The 21654-nt window shown below is 36.7% G+C and overlaps 1 protein-coding gene across 1 annotated transcript; it reads left to right on the top strand.

Annotated features, from left to right (window-relative positions):
• The first annotated feature begins 421 nt into the window (after nt 1-421).
• Nucleotides 422-21430, top strand: ptprc (protein tyrosine phosphatase receptor type C). The gene is given in 33 exon segments (XM_044198368.1): nt 422-566; nt 680-792; nt 4719-4733; nt 6411-6623; nt 6787-6915; nt 7161-7190; nt 7466-7729; nt 7846-8082; nt 8177-8290; nt 8638-8732; nt 8735-8768; nt 8894-9046; nt 9888-10028; nt 11382-11587; nt 11680-11740; nt 11902-12010; nt 12246-12283; nt 12606-12715; nt 12957-13047; nt 13445-13521; nt 13734-13770; nt 13882-13979; nt 14330-14455; nt 14689-14846; nt 15489-15624; nt 16755-16904; nt 17354-17444; nt 17612-17748; nt 18028-18162; nt 18324-18446; nt 18583-18743; nt 19349-19484; nt 20541-21430. Coding segments are annotated over 32 exon segments (3996 nt in total). The 5' UTR covers nt 422-566; nt 680-728; the 3' UTR covers nt 20868-21430.
• The last annotated feature ends 224 nt before the right edge of the window (nt 21431-21654 follow it).

Here is a 21654-nt window from a genome sequence, read left to right as displayed (position 1 = left end):
GAACAGCACAAATGAAGAAATTCACTTCTGGAGCCAATGGCCACATGTTTTCTCTCTTTAGACTGAGAGAAAAAAACAGCGTACAAAGTTTAAGAAAGACTGCACATTTTTCTTGCACATTGTGATGATCTGATTTCGAACAGTCTAACAGAAGACATTGATCTGGAAGCCTCACTGTGTGTTAATATCACAATTTTCTTTCATTTCTGTCTGTTGATATGAAGTTAAACTGTGAATTTGAAAACAGTCATGTATCAAGCATGTATCTAAAAGCCTAATATGTCAAAACACAATCTAAAAGAGTAAATAAAGGCTTCACAATAAAGCTAAACTTTTTTTCACAAGTCGGAGGGTTTTCACACTTGAGTAAAAGCAAGTAAAAATTAGATGAGACTTCCTGTTCTTGGTGGCGTAGCTAAAATGAAGCTTCCTGTCACCAAATGTTAAGGTAAAGGCAGTCTCTCTTGGTGTGACATCACTCCACTTGCTTGACTTGAAACAAGAGACGAGGATTAGGGTTTGGGGAACAAGTCCAGGAAGCTGCATCAACTGATAAGACAGAGAACGTATGTAGTGTAAAATTAGACAATGTTTTTGACTTATTTCTCTCTTAGAGTTAATTTATAATTGGAAATACAGCTTCAATTTGGCTTGTGAATATCTGCCTGTTGGTCCCCAGTAGGACTATACTGTATGGTGTGTGGCCGTACACACCCTAACTTCTGGATATGGCGGGTCTCTGTGGTCTGAAGATCCTGCTGCTCTGGGCTGGAATCATCGGTTTGGCCAACTGTAAGTAACCAACTGCATCGTCTTTATGAAGGGACTGTGGAAAAGAAATGGTGGTCTATGAAGTTGTGTCCTTGCGTCTGTCACTGAAAGTCTTCTAGAAGAAAAATAAAATCTGTACATGATGCAAAACATAAATGATAGTTAACTGTAGGCGATGAGATCTCTTATTCTAAATTTCTAACTTAACTGTTTTTGAAGTTGTAGCATATGGTTGTTGAGCATGTGTTTATGAGAAAAGGTGAAACACTTTCCATGCCTGAGATAGAGACATGAATCTGTCAGCACAAACGCTTGACAATTTGCTTTTTTTATGAAAACCAGAAAACATCACCGCACAAAATGTGATCATTTAAAGTAAAAACTGAGGGCAGAAATGACAAGCTACAGTATATCATGTCTTTGAGTTGTGCCTTCGTTTGTGCTACTTCACGTTTCTTAAACTTTCCAAACCCAAGAACATAAGAGAGTACAGCACACACGTGTGATGTGAGAAGCTAAAAAGTGACAGGTTTGAGAGCCCCTTTGGCAACAGAATAAACAGTTATGTTCAATCAAAGACTGCTGTTAATAAGAAGACTCTCTTTAAAACGTGTTCTTTCATTTGGTACAAAGCTATGGGAATTTTTGCAATCATGTTTCTGTTCTGCTTTGACATTGTGTGTGTGTGTGTGTGTGTGTGTGTGTGTGTGATGGTGCGAGTGTGTATATGTATGCGGGTGTGGGTGGGGGGGTTTATGTCTGTCAGAGATGAGAGAATTTTTTAGGGTGTGTCCCTGCAAGCGCTTCACTTCAACCCTAGTGGCTGTGAGTGTTGTATATGATACACATCTGAGTGTACGTGTGGTTGTGTGTGTGTGTGTGTGTATGCATGCATATGTGCGTGTGTTAAGTCAGACCCACCTTACTGCCTCTTGCATCACTCAGAGTTCTGCTACTGTTCAGCACATCAAACAATTTCTGCTATTTTCAGATTAGACGCCTGTACACATGAGCTGAAATAAACCCTTCACTCTGTTTATTTCAGTCTGTTGTCTTTAATGTCAGTCAGGGTCAGTATTTGTCATTTGTTTCTAACATACACTATTTCTCAGGTAGTGTGCGAGATGAGTCGTCATGATACACTGCATCAACAGACCTTTCTTATTTATACATGTCTTCACCTTTCCATTGATCATAATTAAAACACTGTGTTCCAAAAGTAGCAATATTTTATAATAACAATGAGGCTGTGTTTTAAATCATTTTATATCGATTTAGTTATCTTAACATTAATAGCATATGACCAGTTGTGGATAGTATCCAAGTACACTTACTCAAGTACTTTAGTACCATTCTGATGTACTTTACTTTATGGTGCTTTATACTTATACTCCACTACATTTCAGAGGGAAATATAGTACATTTTCTACAGTTTCTTTGCAAATTAAGATTTTAAAAACCTATAATGAGCACATAAAATACGATGCATTTTTATACAGTAAATTAATCTACCCGACAGTCTATACAAATGCCTACAATCAGCTTCAACTTCACCAACTACAGCATTAAAGTGCAATTTACATGTAAAAGTAATACTTACCCAACAGTGTAATATACTGTATAACAACATATCTCTGACAGAGCTCAATTTGCCTGAAACGCGGGGACTTAAATGTTACAGATGATTCTATTTAAGTACTGTTTTGAATGTAAGTCCTTTGATTGTAACGGAGTATTTTTACATATTTACATATTGCTACTTTTACGTAGTGCTGGGAGAAGTATTCATATGTTTTACTTAAGAAAAAGTAGAGATGCCACAGTGGGAAAATACTCAATTACAATTCTTCATTCAATATCCTACTCAAGTAAAAGTAGAAGTATTATCAGCTAAATGCACTTTAAGTATAAAAAGTAAAAGTACTGGTCCTGCAGAAATAGTGAATATTAATCATGTATGCATTTGTATCAAAAATATGCATATGATGGTGGTTTACCATAATATTAAATAGCAGAAAATGTGGCAAAAGGCTTTCTCCCAACACACAGACTAGTTAGTGTTATATCCAATTCAAAACTCTGCTCAACTTGTCCTTCTTTGCTATTTTTTCCTAATTGTTCTTAAAGAATTAGAATAAACACAGGGTCATGTGAGCACCAGTTTCATTTAGTTAAACCAACTGCGTGAGAGCAGCTGTGCTCCATTAAAATGCAGATTGTCAAGCTTCTTTAGCTGCAGCAGATCAGAGTTGTGTGATCAAAAAGTTGACCACTTCCGTGTTCCATTCTGAGTTGCCTTCATTTCCTGGCAAAGCAGAGCAGAGCAGAGCAGTGCGGGCCAAGCAGACTGAGACAGAGCAAAAGTAAATGACTTGAGAATTCATGAAAAAAAGGGGAAGTGCAGTGTCTAAAATGAAGAAGTGAGGTCAGAAATGTTAAGAATGCTGCACGAATGAAGCAGTTTCTGGGAGGAGGGAGAGCGTGCTTGTCACAAAGCAGGGGGCAGTACTCGGGGTGGTAAATGCAAAATATGACAAGAAAGAAGAGGAAGATTAAAAAAAACTGATGGCGAACACTGATAGAAAGCAAACTGATGCATGCGAGACAGATCCAGACACAGTATCAGTTTCTTTACTAAATGTCGGACAAGTAAATTGATTCAGGGACAGAAGTCTGGGGGCATTTGAGCTCTGATTGTCACTAAACTGTAACTGCTGTCAACTTTGCACAGTTGAATTTCTTCTCTATGGTCGCCCTGGCACCATTCCTCTACCTCTTTCTTCCTCTCCTTCTGCTTCTTCCTCTGTCACACTTGAACAAAATGCTTGTGATCTTTAACAGTCTGATATAACAGTGTGAATCTCACACATTTGTTTGACACTTGGCCCTGAACACTGAAAAAGAAATTACCCAAAACACCAAGGAGGCTTCACTTAAAATTATTTTGGCCATTTTAAAAACAACTTAAAAGCTTTAAAAAAGATCAGAACAGTGATTTTTTAATTTTCATTGTTGGTGTGAATGAAACAAACGTGGTTATGATACATTTAGGGTTTGGATAAAGTCTTCTCATCAGTTATTTCGAATATTCATAGAGCACAATTGCATCTCTCAAACCTTTCACTGAAACAATTTAAATAAGTCACCACAAAGTATAAAGTGGTGAAATGTCACTGCAGAGAGTATGCATCTCTGCTCGATACAATGAAGCAACAAGAACGCGCCAAACCACATCCTGAGACTCATTGTTTGACTGTCCCCCATCACCTCATCACTCATTGCTCACTGCTATTATTATAAAGAACAAATAGAGAAAACTGCAAAGACATGTTTACAAGCCTTTTTTTTGTTCCAACTTGGTAAAACTAATGTAATATCAGAAAACAGTTTGAAAAGCATAAAACAATGTACTTTTGAAGATATAAATATGTTTTGGTTTATATTGAGTGCATAGAGCATAAAGCATGAATATCATTTTAAACAATATTTGGTGACGCTGTCATTTCTAATGACTAAGAACAAGGATATAGGAGAGAAACTCCATTGTGAAAGTCCATTTGTGCTTCAATAAGATCCAGTGATCTGTCCAAACTGAAACTAGTTTTGTAAGTATGGGGAGATTCTAGGTTTCAGAGCAAAGCAGGAAATAGCGGTTGCAAATGTTGCTCTTTGCCGCATTGTCATAGCAACCAGGTTGTACAGCACTGCCTCATACAGAACCTCAGATGAAAACAGTCACTTTTTCCTCTTTTTGACCTGATATTGCTTTGGACCGTTGGTTGGATGGAAGTTGACACTTTAATAAAACTTAACATCAAAAAGGCTTGAAAAAATGTGTTGATGGTTTTTGTTTGTTTCTTTTTCTCCATAGTATATGCAGTATACTGTACTCTTTTATGACAAAAAAGCTGCAATGATTTACAAAAATGTTCTCTTTGCAATTCCAGGTCAAAACACAACAGGTGAGTGGCAATAATTACATTATCTAATATATATATATATATATATATATATATATATATATATATATATATATATATATATATATATATATATATATAATTGTTATCATAATTAATAAAATGTTTATTTCTAATTATGCCACTAGCCTTGTGCAATACCTTCATCTCAGCTTCCCACTCCCTCACACTCTCTTTATACTGTTTCATCTCTTTATGGCCACAGTAGCACCAAAAGCAGCAAAACTTCATGAAATGAGTATGCTCTTTAAACGGAAATAATGTGCTCTATGCATGAGTGACAGAAATACATTTTCTTACTCTTATTAAGTAGCTTGGTTGACATTTGCCTCCATTTTATTGAAATATCTCACAAGTTTTTAATTGCAGACACCAAGAAACAATTCAATGTAAACTACATGCAGAAACAGTTAGTTTCATGATAAACAGGTGAAAATTATGTCCATGTATTGCAACATTCCCTAACACGTGGTTTGCCCACAGTCCTTTGGTAGATATATTTATTAAGTTATATGCAATGATCCATTGCTTGTTCACACAATCCTAACAATCCTACAATTTCTAACCTCTTTCCAGGTTGTTTGTCAAGTTATGCTCTATCTGAGATCTGTTGTATGATATTTAGATGCAGTTAATCTATTTTGGGAAACCTCTAGCTCACACAAATGGAGTCTGGAGAATTTATAGCATAAGAGTTAGACTCAGAAAAGAGCAACGGTTCTGTGTTGAGTGCTGTTAGGATTTAGGTGTGTCAAATGTTGCAAGGGCTTAGCACGGTATGGATGCAAGTTTTTCCATCATAGGAACAAGTAAGTCACTGATTATACAGCCAGTGAAACATCCTAATATTTCCTAATAGTCAACAATCATCAGTGATAGGGAAAAAATCAGTTTGACCATGACATTGTCTGGAAAATTTAAAAAAACTTGTTTCCATCTCAACCACTGATCCTGGCTTTATAGATATAAACTGTTTAGTTTATCATACAGTATCTGTGAGAAAGCTATAGAAACTTGTCATCAAAGTTGAGGTCAAACTTGTCTTTCAATGTTTTCATCAACTCAGGTTTATTAATTGTTTATATATTTTTTATTGTTTGGCTAATAATTAGTTTAAATATTGACTCCAATTTACTCTGAGAAGAAGCTAAGCGACGCAGCTATTGGTGCAACACTATGCCGACACTTTACCACTGTTGACATAATCCTGTTGATGTTGGCAACCTTTAGGCAACCTTGCTTGTGTTTTTCCAAAGAAAGACAACATTAAGTCCAAAAACAGGAAGTATTTGAACTCATAGCTACAGGCAATGCTCAACCCGATTTCATTTTCACTATTCTAGCTGTAGAGTCCTACTGAACACATCCTGCTGAATAATACCTTTCCTTCTCTGAATATAAATCTGTTCTTGCCTAGTGCTACTATTGTTTTGTTTTTTATCACCTCTTGTCATTTTTTCTTGTTAAAATTAATGTGTAGTAGACATAAATCACGTGAATGATTGACAAGTAGCAAAACCACCTTTGTAACAACAGGAAACAGGATTTATGTGGACATCATTGTTAGAGGGAAAATGCTACATCTAGCAACTTTTAAGGATGTAGAAGCTATCATTGTGATATTGTGTTTGGCCTGATTTTTGTTTTCTTGGAATGCAGATGTTTCAACCTCCTTACCTCCACACACCACCACAAACTCCACTTTATCTTCAGTAACCAGCCTATCTGTCACCTCCTCAACTCCACGCACCATGACAGCAGCTCCTGTCATGTCTACAGACACCTCAGTAACTGCCCCCAAACCTCCACCCACCTCACCAACTCTCACCTCAAACTCCCCAACTCAGACACAAAATTCAACTACCATGTCTGGTAATGTATTCAGCCTCAGTTTACAGTTTCATTGGAAACATTATTGTTGCATTCAACATGCTATTCTCCTAAAATAGTAGTTAGGCATTATATCAGGTAAGACTATTGGCAGTAAAGTTATTTCGACTTGAAGGTGACCACCAGCATGCTCTCTATCCCACAGCCACTCCTCCTGCAAGCATCTCACCCTCATCCACAACCACTTCAGCCAGCACTCAAACAGAGTCTCAGTCAAACACCACTCAAAACCAGACCTCACTTCCAGCCACCACAGTAGCTACTGCCATCAAAGGTTGGATTTCTCCTATTTACAAGCCCCCATTTGTTCTTCTATAGGACTGTAATAAGATGTATATTTGTTATTCATATAAGTGTAGACAACAGTTTTTACCATCAGCACTGCTAAGGAATGGACAAGTTCATAAAATATACTTGCTTCACTTGCAAGTTGCTTTGGAAGAGTATTTCAACGTTTTATAATCTTATATTAATATTTTGTTGTTTCCTTTTCTAATCTAATTTGAATGCATTCTCCAGTCATCACACAAACCCCTCCACCTCCACAGTGTGAGTATCAGTATTATTTTTTCAAGATATAATACATGTCAACTTTACACTCATCTTAACAAACACTTGTACTAATTATATTGGTTTCCAGTATTTCACTCCAGTGTTTCTCTCTTACTTTGCAATGAATGTATTGGGAGTGTTTGGATTTTATTTTGTTTCGGCCCTGGAGCACCTTCAACGTCTACATGAACAAACTATCTGAGATATAAAAATGTCATCAGGTGGTTTATATTAACCAAGAGCTTTTACGATTCTGTTGATTTTGTGTGCAGGTTCTTACACTGTCACACCCATCAAGTCTGGCTTCAGGATTAACATTACAAGCTCCACCAATGGTAGCTACACCATAAACATTAATGAGGAGGGCCGACCTGAGACAGGAATGAAATTCGAGCACACCAATCAAACCTCATCACATGAAATCAAACACCTGAAGCCCTGTACTAAATATGAACATAATGTGGCATTTACTGATGAACCTGGCAAAGAAATACCCTGTACCTGCACTGAAAATAAAACTACAACAACTAAAATGAGTGAGTAGAAATAATATACTATGAGTAGAAATATCATACTGTTGAATTGCATCTTACTTTCTTTTAATTTAAGAAATGAGACGGAGAGACATTTGTGCATCATTTGTCTATTTCAGGTAAAGATGACATTGAAGATGCCATCTGCCCTGGATATGTTTGTTACCGGAGTGATTGGGACATCAGCTCTTCACTGTCAACATCAAATAATATTTCAGCTGAGCCATGCAAAAGTGACAATAAAGCATTCTGTATCAAACCTGGTTACAATGACATCTGCTCAGATTTGATTACAACCTTCACTTCAGGACACTGTGTGGATTCTCCCTTTAGCCTCAACAAAAGCATCACTGTTGGTATGTAAAATACAGTTTACCTGTATTTTGGATTGAATTGTGTAGGCTTTACTTCATCATGTTTAATGTATGTGCTGTTTTCTTTTTTCCACAGATTTCTTAAATCCAAGTGAAATAATACAGACTCGTCCCAATAAACTTCCTGCAACAATAAAACCAATATTACCTCCAAACTGTAAAAATCTCACCATTGATTACACCTGTCAGGGTAAGTGAAGAGACTAGAAGTAAAGAGACTTTGCCTGTCACCAACATTAAGAATGGATTTACATGGAAATAGGTAGAAATTTGGATCCGCTTAGATTAGCTCACACTGTAATAAAACTAACAGAAATGACGATGAAAATCAGTTTTACTTCAAACTGAACCGATCTGAATTGTCTCTTAAATAAAATCAAGGTATTTGTTTGTGCACTCTGTGAATCAGTTCTGAAGAGAAGATTGATTGATTTATTTGCTCTGAATCCATCCACATTTGAATCTAATCTAACTCCAAAAAAATACGAAACACGTACCAGTTGTTGAAGAAATGCTGTCATCCTTGTGTCTCCTCAGAACCTGGAAAACCCAACAAGCTTTTTCTGTCTGAGCTGGAGCCCTTCACAAACTACAGCTGTATTGGTCAGATCAAGGACAACAATGTCACCATAAAAACACAACTGCTATCGACGTCCATATTGACTGTGGTATGTTGATATTCACTTTACCTCACTGCAATGATAAGAACAATAAGCTTGTATCCTGAGATAACTCTGGAGAAAAGGAAAACACCAGATACTCAGTGTTACAGATGTCTAATGTGTTCTAACAGATCTTACAATAAAAATCACAAAGAGCCATGCAACCAATAACTCCATTGAGTTGAGTTGGACCACGACCAGTCAGAACTGTCAAGATGACCTTCATCGTCTTCAGAACCTTTATTATGTCTGCAGTTGTCCTTCCTCCAAACGGAAACACAGGAGTAAGTAAAATTATTCAGATTAAGTCTCTAATTATTTTATTCATTTTACACTTCACTTTTGGAAGTCTTTGTAGATCCTTTTACTGTTCAGTTGACCTAAATAGTGAAATATACTGTGGACATTTGAATCATCCATGGACCTACAGTGCTCCATGCTAACACTTCAGCATGCTGAGTGATAGCAGATGTAAATAACCTGAGACGATATACCAAGTCACAGTTTGGTGAAGAAGATTCACAAAATTAAAATGAAATATGATACAGAAAAAACATCAAATGTCAGAGTTCAATATCGTTGTTTCTTAGAAGTAAACAAGATCAGAAAAACCTAGTTACAGCTAAAAATTGCTGCACACTAAATAATTTGCTGGTTGTTCACCAGAAACAATAAAAGTACATATTAAAGGTCCAGTATGTAGGATTGAGTGGCATCTAGCAGTGAAATTGCAGTTTGCAACCATTTGAATACCGCTTGCATCACCAAGCGTGTAGGAGAAACTATGGTGGCCAAGAAACTCCTGAAAAACGTATACACTAATGAAAACATACTTATAAATATTATATTCTTTTATTTCTGCCAAGAGCTCCCAAATGTTACACATTGGACCTTTAACTTCAGTTTTCATGTGTAAAATATCCTACTTTCCTTGCCTAATAGCACATAGTGTATACTAAAGCTTTAGCTTGTAGTGCCAAAGCTGGTGATCAACCAATTACATATGGATGATATTGATTAATTGATTGATATCCATTTTCTTGTCACTTAATGGGTAATGTGACCAACAAAACAATCTGCTGTTGTATGTTCCCTTAATTTTGTCTGTGTTGTCTTGTTGTTCAGTCAAACACAACATAACAGGAGGAACATGTAATATTTCTGGACTGGAACCATTCACCGAGTATACCTGTGAAGTCCAACCCACCTACAACAACATGGACGTTGGCAAACGAGCAGCTAAAAAACAGCAAACTGAGGCTGGAAGTAAGTGTCCAAAAAACTTACAGTCAACACCTATATAATACAAAAAGACTGTTTATTTATTAAAGCTGTGTATTTCACATGTTGTTGAATATCCAGTTAAGACAACTGAGTGGCAGTAAAAGTAAATATCTTTCTCAAACACTTTCCTAAGACCACACAGAGTTGAAACTGCTTCAGTATTTTGGGAGAAAACTGAGACCATGTGACGTACTGTGACTCTAAATGGCCATAAGAACAAGAAATATGGTTATTAAATGAATATTTGAATTTGGAACATCAAAACAAGATTTACTGTAATTAATTATTTTGTTATTATTTAAGCTAATCATAGTTCTAAATGCAATTTAAGCTATTCATTATTATGTAAATGATGTAATTTATCCGATTCTTTATCCTGTCTGTCTTTTTGTTAAATGCTGATACATTCCCTGATACCAATACCAATATACATGAAGAAGGCCTACAGTATAAGAACATCGCACTTCAAGCCATTATAATGAACATTACAGTGTAGCTCCAGTCATTAGTGAAGGAGGGGCCATGTACACAATATGTACCAGGTATACACAGTAATTATAGACTTCAAATTCCAATAACAGAACTGACTGAAGCTGGTAGATAACCAGCCAGCAGAATAACCACGGTCCTGTTTGTTTATCACAGGTGCTGTGGTGAATAGAGTCTGTGGTACCAGAGTATTATAGTATTATCGACTTTTTCAGTGTTAAATTGTAATCAATTAGTACAATGATCATTTAAAAACATTTACATTGATTAATTAAGTTTAAATTCAATTTTAAGTTAAACTGTAAATGCTGAATGAAAAAAATTCTAAGTAAATTAAATAAATTAAACATCATTACATTTGCCAAATAATTATTCTGTATACTGTCTTTTAGTAATGAATTAAAAATTACTTTGAATAGGTTTTTAAAATGTACTTGTTATTCCATTCACTTATGTGTCTGCCCATCATACGCCATCTCATAATTCCTTTGTTTCCTGTTTTAACACTTAGTTTCCATTTCGTGATAGCTTTATTTGAAACATTACTCTACAGAGCAGCACCAGATGTTCTGATTGGTCAGACCCCTCAAACAACTTCCACCAACACATACCAGCTGTGTGGGATACATAACAAAAAGTACAATTTAAAAGCCTTCATCAGTCATCATTTGAAGACATATAAGAATACAGAATAATCACTTTAAATAATAACACATTTTCTGATCTTTTTATACCTTTTTTACTTTGAGTTTTTTTATAGGAAACTAAAATATCACTTTAACTGTGAGTAAGCACAGAGTGCTGTATCTAAAGGAAAATATGTTGTTTTTCTTCACTCTCTTATAGAACCACGAGATGTTACTAACCTGAAGGTGACTGTTCCAGAGCATAATGTGATTAGAGTAACCTGTGATGGTCCTAAACATTCAAATGGACCTAATAAGACATTCATTGCGCGTCTTCATGGTGGCAGTGCCCCTCGGGAGCTTAAATATGAGAAATGCAACTTTGAATTCAAAGATCTTAGCTACTCTACCAAATACGAAGTGAAGGTTTGTATAATCCTAATTTTTGGTTTCAGGACATTATTCCAACTTTATTCCTCATATTTCTTCAAATGCTATAATTCCTGTATAATTTCCAGGTGACTGTTTGCAACGGACATTATGAGAGCGACCCCAAGACAGAGAATGTTTTCACTCTCTGTATGTGCAGTTTTTAATTAATGCCACAAATTGTCTAACACTGTTGAGTTAAATCATTTGACACATTTTGTTCTGACATACAGTACACACATCCATTTCTATGGATTGTATCTTTGAGATAAATGCTACCACTTTGATATTATTTTCCCAACATTTTATAGATAATGACAAAGCTCTCATTGGGTTTCTGGTCTTCCTCATCATCCTCACGTCTGTGGCTCTGCTTTTGGTCATCTACAAGATTTTCATCCTGAAGCGCAGAAAGTCCCAGTAAGGATCATTCTGCATCTTATCTCCTGCATCAGTTTGACTGTCACATTGTTTCTGGTTTTTGTTTATTTGTGTGACTGTTTTTTTTTTTTTGCACAGACTTGCAGGTTTTGTTCTACTGATAAGGCTATATCTTTTCATTCACAGTGCATGAATGTAATATAATGTGTCGGTTGTCTTTTTCCATTCTACATTCTGTATAGTTAAAATTATTTGTAACCAATTTTCTTTGCAGTGACATGAATGAAAACATGATGCTTATTTCGACAACAAGTGAGTAAACTTAAGATTTCCTGTTTTTTCCCCCTCTGGATTTAATCTTAAACCAGATGATTTTAGCAGTCTCTAAGTATGTAATAAATTGCTCTCACATGTAGCAGCTACTGTTTTCAAATGGTTTGTAGCAATCACAATATACAAATGTATTCCTTTATTTCTTGTTAGAGCATGTAGTAGCATGTTTCAAGAGAAATCATTTATAAAAACAGAGAAAAATATTCCAGTATTTACTATACTGTTATTTGGAGTAAAAGCTAGTGATAGTATTATTACAGTATTTCATTGTTTCTGTCTTCTGACTGGTTTGCTGTTGTAGATGATGAGGAAAACCTGATGCCTGTTGAGCCAATTGCAGCAGAGTTTCTGCTGGAAGCCTACAAGAGGAAGCTCGCTGATGAGGGAAGACTTTTCCTGGCTGAATTTCAGGTACATTTAATATCTGTCTTCTTTTTGGGGCATTATTTTTGGTATTTTTTCTTTATTGGATGGTTCACAGTGGAGTGGCAGAGAGGGAGATGGCATGTAACAGAAGTCAAAGACTGGACTTGAACCAAGGAGGTTGGATGTGCATGCTAGGGACCTAGGGAGTGTGAATAATACTCTAGAATGGCTGTTTATTGGTCTTTGGCATTGGTTGGCAATTTACATGATTTGTTTCTGCTTTCAGAGCATCCCCAGAATTTTCTCGAGGTACACCGTGAAAGAGGCCAAAAAGCCCTGCAATGTCCCCAAGAACCGCTACGTGGACATCCTGCCATGTGAGTGGGAGTCTGTAAAACAACACATGAAGCTTTTTAGTTAAAAGAGATAAAAGCACTTACCTGATGTGTATTTTTATTTAGTGTTTTTACCATTACAAACAGTAATTCATGTCATCAGTTAGTATAATGCCTTGTAACTAGGCTTGTCTCATAGATTTTGCCAGATTGTATATACTGTGGTATCTATTTCTTAAATATTACTAGATGTATAAAAACATCAGTGTGAGTATAACTTGAAATTTAGCTATTAAATTCCAGGTTGTATATAAACAGCTTCTTATTACAATTTCCAGAAAAATTACAAAGACTCATTCATAAAGGGTGTTTTAGGGTTGTTAAGGTGTCCTCTGTGATGTTTTTATTCATTCTTTTATTTTTTTCTGTCTTGAACCAGATGATTATGACCGTGTCCAGCTGACCACCGGAAATGGAGAGGCAGGATGTGACTACATCAATGCCAGCTTCATTGATGTATGGAAAACAGCCAGATCATAATACTATTACTTTTATTACCACAGCTGCAGTCATATGAATTAAACATTATCAAACAACATACAAAATGAAAATTAAAAAAGAAAAATTGGCCTAACAGCACAACGTTTTAGGGTGAAATAGATGCAAAGTTCATGTTCTCTTTCTGACGATACACACCTTATTGAACATCATTTGTTTTCCTGATGCAGGGGTACAAGGAATCGAAAAAGTACATTGCGGCTCAAGGTAAAGTTCTCATATTCTTCACACACTCAGTCGGTGCACTTGCATTATATTTCTGTTTGATACTAAGTGTACCTGCCTGTGTGTACAGTATATATTCTGTGTGTGTTGTAGGGCCGAAGGATGAGACTGTGAGTGACTTCTGGAGGATGGTCTGGGAGCAGCAGTCCTCTATCATTGTCATGGTAACACGCTGTGAAGAGGGAAACAGGGTAAGAACAGGAGTTTTAACTTTTTATTGACTTTGGTTATAATGTTATGTTGTTACAGTGGTATTTGTTTTTAAAATGACTAGTTAAAATTGTCCTCTATGTGACAGCAAAAAGAGCAAATTTTCCCATAAGGGACTGATTTGACTTTCACTTAAACACACTCACATTTTCTCTGCCACACATACGGTATCAGATATAGACAAACACAAAGTTCACAATCATGTACACACTGTGGTCTCATTTCTTGGAGAATGTTTTAGGCTGTAGGAGTCCGCCTTTAACATGCATCCACCGCATATTTGCAAAATTGGGTTGTCACTCACTCTCTCCTCTCACATGTTGTGTCGCAGGTCAAGTGTGCGCAGTACTGGCCGTCTCCAGAGCGAGAGACAGAGATCTTTGAGGAGTTTATAGTGAAGCTGAACTCAGAGAACCACTGTCCGGATTACACCATCCGCCATCTCAGCCTAACTAATGTGAGTCTCCATCAAAAGTTTAATACATAAGTTATTATGTTATTACTGCAGGTCACACACTTTTAATTTGTGTGCGTATGCACGTGTGTATATGTGAAGGCCAGTATATCTGTCTATCTTTTTCTCTATAAGTATACTTGATTAAATATTAATAAATCTGTGTATGTGTTTATTTATATATGTCTTTGTACATGTGCATAACCATCAATGTGTGTGTGTGTGTGTGTATGCAGAAGAGGGAGAAGAACTCAGAGAGGGAGGTGACCCATATCCAGTTCATGAGTTGGCCAGACCACGGCGTCCCAGGGGAGCCACAGCTCCTCCTGAAACTGAGGCGGCGTGTGAATTCTTTCAAGAATTTATTCAGTGGCCCCATCGTCGTTCACTGCAGGTAAATTCAAGGTTCAATTAGTGCATTACTGACATACTATAGTGGCATTCATTTGTACTGAACATTTTGTATATTGTTTTGTTCATTTTGCATATATCACAGTCATATAGTTACTATCACTACCTTATTGGTTTATTGTTCATTCTGTACATTTGTTTATATACATATACAGTATATATATATATATATATATATATATATATATATATATATATATATATATATATATACACATATATACAGTATATATATATATATATATATATATATATATACTGTATATAATGCTACTTTTTGCTACTGTTTGCAATACATCTGGTTAAATGATAAACTGCATTTCATTGTACTGATACTGTGCAATGACTATAAAGTTGAATCTAATCTAATCTACTCTAATCTAATTTGACACCAGAGCACAATGCATATGATATTCATATATGACCTCTGAACTTGCTTCTTTGCTTCCATGACTTCTGCGTTGAGAAAAAACAGATTAAAGAATGTCATTGGGAATCAGAGGACTCATCAGGCCATTTCCCCTCTCTAGTTGCTTCTAAACTAATGCTTGACTTCACCTTAACTTGCCACTGATAGACATGTATATAGACATACATTAACACAATGTTATCATCTCATGTGTAGTGCGGGAGTCGGAAGGACAGGCACTTACATTGGCATCGATGCCATGATGGAGGGTCTGGAGGCGGAGGGAAGAGTGGACATCTACGGTTACGTAGTCAGACTCCGCAGACAGAGATGTCTAATGGTTCAAGTAGAGGTAAAATATCAATATAGATCATATTTTAGACACTGTGTGTGTGCGTGTGTGTGTGTGTGTGTGTGTGTGTGTGTGTGTGTGTGTGTGTGCGTGTCTTAGATCACATGAACATGCAGCTAAACAAAGATCAAGCGAGACAAGGATACATAAGCATAGATATTATTATGTACAGCTAATAGGTAGAAATAGAAATTAACAACAGGTAGACAAACAAACATATACTATATATAGCGGTTAAATTGTTACTGTACATTGTATATACAAGACTGTGGTCTGGTTGGTAGCTACACTGTACACAATGGTCAAGCAGTGGTTAGGCAGACACACAAGTTTGTCGAATAACAAAAAGTACAATTTAAAGGCCTTTATAGAATAACTTATTTGATTCCAGATCAAAATTTAATTATTAATTCATCACTTTAAATTAATATGGAAATTGAATAATTGGCAAACTTAATTATCTTTTCCTTTTTATTCTGACTTTATTAATGCAATATTTAAAAGCAAATGTAGTTATCTGTATCTATTCTGTATCTACTGTTAATGTGCATCTATTTCAACAATACATTTTGAATGTGTTACACTATGGTATAAATATACAGTATATAATACATGAACATTGCAGGGTTATTTTACAGAAACTGTACAGAGACCCCACATGGCTTGTTCAAGTGTTCATGAGTGTGATAGTGTGTGGAATGAAACTGCTCTTGTCTCTGGTTGTTTTGGTGCACAGTGCTCTCTAGCACCTGCCAGAGGGCAGAAGCTAAAATAGGTTGTGTACAGTATGTGTGTGTGTGTGTGAGAATGTGCAGTATATTTATGTGATTTGAATATTTACATTTACTTGTGCATTGAGTGCACACCATATATAGTAGGCTAACTCTTTTCATGAATAACACTGGTAAGGGTAACACAGTACAAAATTAGCATTTTGTTAATTAAATCTGATCACAAAGGAGGAGGCAGAGATAAAAAGATGTGGATGAGTTAGATAGGGATTTGTAACCTTGGAGAAATCTGAGATGTGGATTGTGTAGCTCAATGGCAGTTTATCTTATGCATATTGGTTCTACTCCCAAACCGTATATCCTTTGTTTGTTAAGATAAGTACATTTGTCCTCACACAGGCCCAGTACATCCTGATTCATCAGGCGCTGCTGGAGCACAATCAGTTCGGAGAGACTGAGATCACTCTGTCTGAGCTCCACAGCACACTGAGCACGCTCAAACAGAGAAACTCAGACAATGAACCCACCTTAATAGAGGAGGAGTTTGAGGTATGGCACTTTATTATGTATCTCATTATTTATAAATTATTTATTTATCTGAGATGCAGTGTATTGTAGGGGGGCTGAAGGAGACACTATTTAAATAAATGTGATTATGTTTGATCTAACCAAAGTAAGTCACTGATTTTCATAAAACTGAACTGATGATTTGCACCTGTAACTGCATTGTAATGTGTGGTAACATAACAGGAAGATTGCAGTTTTCTGAGACAATAATGTAAATCACCTAAAAACATCTCACCTTAATAGCACTAAACATCTTTCATCATCATTAAAACATTTAGTGTTTCTGATCCTTTTAAAATGTGTTTAGAAACGTAGTCCTATCCTTTGCCTTTCCCCCCAACCTCTTATTACTTAATATGGAATAAATTACAGTCCTTAATATATCACTATAAATTACTTAATGCCTAAAAAGTATTTGTCTTGCAATTCAGAGACTCCCCATGTATAAAAACTGGAGGACATTCAACACAGGGATCACAGAAGAAAACAAGAAGAAGAATCGTTCTTCATCTGTCATCCCATGTGAGTATTAACTCAACACAGAGACAAGTTACATTTTACACCATAGAATAACAACTATAGTACATCAGTGTGTGTGCAGTGTGTTTACATTGTACATTATAGTGTGCATGCATTCATATACCAGAGTAAATACTTGTGTTGTAACATATCAAACCTGCCACCCTCAGATGACTACAACCGAGTGTTGCTGAAGCTAGATGAAGAACGCAGTCGTGATAGTGAACCAGATGAGGAAGATGAGGAAGAGTCATCCGATGAGGAGGATGAGGAGTCCACTAAGTACATCAATGCCTCCCACCTAGATGTACGTTTACTGACACTTTCATCTTATTTACTAACCTGTTTCTGCATAACTCTGACACGAACCTGGATGCCAGGACAAAAATAACCGTGGTTTGTTTAACTGAAGCATGGCCAACTGTGTCACCATCTTTACTGTTGTAGCTGGTGTTATCTCATTAACTCTGAATGAATTCCCATCTTTCATGCAGGCAGTTGAATTTTAAAACAAGCGTAATTAAATTCATCGCATCCTATTTTTTCGGCTGTGTACAACAATAGCTGTGTTTTCTTGCCCACACAGGGTTACTGGGGCCCACGCATCTTCATTGCAGCACAGACTCCACTTCCAGACACCATGGCTGACTTCTGGTTGATGGTTTACCAGAAGAGAGCATCTACTATTGTCATGCTCTCAGACTGCAGTGAGGGAGATAAGGTACCTAAAGTATTATGCATACTGTCCTTACAGACAAGTACCATGCATATATATAATGATATATAATGTTGTATGTTCCTTACATATAGAATACACTATACATGCTCTCGGTAGATATGTGGTAAATACACTTGTTTTCTTGTCTGTCTTCCTGTTCACAGGAGTCTGACTGTCTCTACTGGGATAAAGACAAGAAAACATTTGGGGACATTGAGGTGAAAGTGGCAAGCACAGACACCTCCCCAACTTTCATTACCCGCAACATGCTGATCCGTCATATCAAGGTAACACAACAGCAACCTACTCTGCAGTTGTAACAAAGTCTGCTCTGTTTCCTTATTTATCAGTGTCAGCCTGTGTTGTAACTGGTCATTTCAACGTCACAAGCTGTTTTTAACCCAACACCACTTCTGTCAACAGAGGAAAGAGAGTCGGTCGGTGAAACACTTCCAGTTCCTGAAGTGGATGAGCAGAAAGCTGCCGGAGAAACCTCAAGATCTCACAGACATGATCAAAGACATCAAGCACAGCAATGGCAGCAGCAAATCACAAAGGAGCATGCCCATCGTGGTCCACTGCAAGTAAGACAACTTCACAGGAAATGTCCTCTGGATTCTTAAAGGGCCAGTATGTGTATGACCACAACATATCCAGTTTTTTTCGTAAGGATGACTCAGCTTTCAAAGCTCAAACTTCTAAGAATTACACTTAAAAATGCTCTAAAGAGTCAATTTAGGAGTAAAACATGTCTTGGCTGAGTGTGAGCAATAAGTTACATTTATTAAGCTACTTACAGCGAAGTGTAAGAGGAACATTTATGAGCAGCTCTCCAGTGATAACCCGATTAATCACATGTATGAAGAGCGCAGGAATAGCCAATCAACATAGCAAGTACATTTTATTTGTGTGAAATTCTTAACATATCCAGTAGCAATTAACAACAGCAATCTAATATATTCCTATTATATTAATATGTATATAGGGTTGAAATAATGAAACTGGCTGAAATGGAAACAAAAAGAAAACCAAATTGGAGCAGGAAAGAAATTGGGGAAAATGACTACATTTATGTGTAATCTTAACCTTTTTATGTGTGTGTGTGTGTGTGTGTGTGTGTGTGTGTGTGTGTGTGTGTGTGTGTGTGTGTGTGTGTGTGTGTGTGTGTGTGTGCGCTCCCTCTCCTCAGTGATGGCTCGTCCCGTTCAGGGATTTTCTGTGCTCTGTGGAACATACTGGACAGCGCTGAGACTGAGAAGCTGGTAGATGTTTTCCAGGTGGCCAAAACCCTACGCAAAGAGAGACAGGGCATGCTCGTCAGCAAGGTAAGGAAGAGCAACCCAATATCTGTCAGCAAACAGTTTCACAGCTTTAACTTCCAGCAGCACTCACAGTGAAAAGCATAATAGCAGCTTTTTATGTACCTCCTAGTATCTGTTTATAGGTCTACTGTGGTTGTTTTTACCAAGAGATAAAAGTTGTTGTGTTGTTAATGTATTTCACATCACCAACACTATACTTTAGCCTTGTTCTACCTCTTTTTGAATGCTGTAAAAAAAGAGCTCTCCCCTTCAATTCAGTTTCTTTGCTTATAATGTTGTTTTGAAGAATTAAAGGATAAGACTGATGACATTCTATATTTCTGTTATTGTCAACAAATCCCATGAAAGGACCAAAATCAACAATGCGCTAGTTCATCTGTCAGTACTTTCTTCCCTACCCTGTCAATGGCTCTCAGACCCCAGCCCATTAGTTCCTACTGAAGATGTAAATCTTCAAAAACAAGTCACTTATATACATTTTTAAAAGCAGCTAAATAATGTCCTAAATCAGCTGGGCACTGTAGTGTTTAACACACGTTGCTCAAACAACAGTAAATAGTGCATTTTTTATGGGACTATGTTCAGCTGCGGATTTGTGCTTTAGTGAGCGTTGGAGCAGCAGGATGGTGTATGTGTGTTGGACACAAAATAAACTACACCACACACTACAGTGCCCATCTCGTGATGAATAAACATGTCACCCAGTGAAACAGTGTGGCTCATTAATGAGTTTTTAATACTTTTTGGACAACAATTGAGGTCTATGGCACAGAGGAATCAGCTATAGTATATCAAGTTTTGGCAACACAGGCAATACTTGTTAGTAGGATACATTCATTGTTGTTTTTTGTCTTTTCATGGCAAGAAAAATATATAATCTCACCATATCTATCATTTAAAGCTGTTTTCTGGTGCTCTTATTTGTGTTGTGTTGTATTGTTTAGAAAAGTATGTGATGGTGTGAGCTTAAAGTCTACAAAGAAAGGTTTACTCATTAAAACCTACAGCATTGCACCATATCTTTATGTTTCCGCTCCAATTTGTCTGTGTCTCTTACAGGAGCAGTACCAGTTCTTGTACGATGCACTGGAGGGGATCTTGCCTGTCCAGAATGGCGAAGTGAAAGCAGCACAGGCCCCTGCAGCCGCCTCCGTTCAGATTGTCAATGAAACCAAAGCACCAGAGCAGCCAGCTGAGGAAAAGGCTGAGCAGCCAGCCAGCACTACCAGCAACGGCCAGCAGGAGGCAGCAGAGAGCGTTCCTCTTGTGGCTGGTGGCGGGAAGGACGACAAAAAAGAGGCGCCTGAAAATGTTTCCAGTGCCCCCACAGAGACAGCACCACTGGAGGACACCAGCAACGGCCCCACTGTCACTGTGGAGGTCTGAGAGAGATGGCAGCAGGGGCATGACTGTCCCTTTTACTTTTGGAAATAAGCGCTTCAGCTGAATGCTTTTTTTTTTTTTTTTTTTACTATACTTCATGAATGTATAAACATTGTAAAGCTTTAACACAGTGTAGTACACAGTGTGGTTTTGGTTGAAATTTGTTAAAGAATTTGATCAAATGTTTTAATGTCAATTTCCAAAAATATGATTTAAACTAAGTTATAAATATTTTAGTAGGAAAAGGGTAACGATGCAAATATTAATTTCTGTGAGCAAAGTTTACCAGAAATGCTGTTGTCAAACTAGGGGCCTTGGATTTACTGTATAGTTAGTTGTATAGACATCTAAAAACTAAATTTTAGCTATACAGTAATAAATTGTTGTTTTATACCCCTTTATATTTGAGTTAGTTTATGTATTGTTGTATTGTTGTTCTTGCTAAATAAATGAATGCTGTAGTCTACATTTATATAAATCTGGTATAGCTGAATAATAAGTCTTTAAATTCTAAATTTGTTATGTGACACTGTAATATTTCATTAAAAGAGACTTACAAAGTCTTATTTATGCAGAGTACTTACTTTTGTCATTTTAAAATTTTGTTTTCTGTCATAGATTAACTTAATTAGGCTGAATGTACAAAGTCCATAACATCTTTTAAAGGCCCCAAAAAACAAGTTTCTCAATCAGCTTCTTAATATGAGCGATGAGTTCCTACAAGAACATTTTCTGCCAAAGTTAGAACAGTTTTGATTATTTCACAGGGGAGCTTTTAGTGCTCTTCTCA

This window comes from Siniperca chuatsi, linkage group LG6 (genome assembly GCF_020085105.1).
Source record: "Siniperca chuatsi isolate FFG_IHB_CAS linkage group LG6, ASM2008510v1, whole genome shotgun sequence".
NCBI classification, from domain to species: Eukaryota; Metazoa; Chordata; class Actinopteri; order Centrarchiformes; family Sinipercidae; genus Siniperca; species Siniperca chuatsi.
This window is presented reverse-complemented; position numbering and strand designations above follow the sequence as displayed.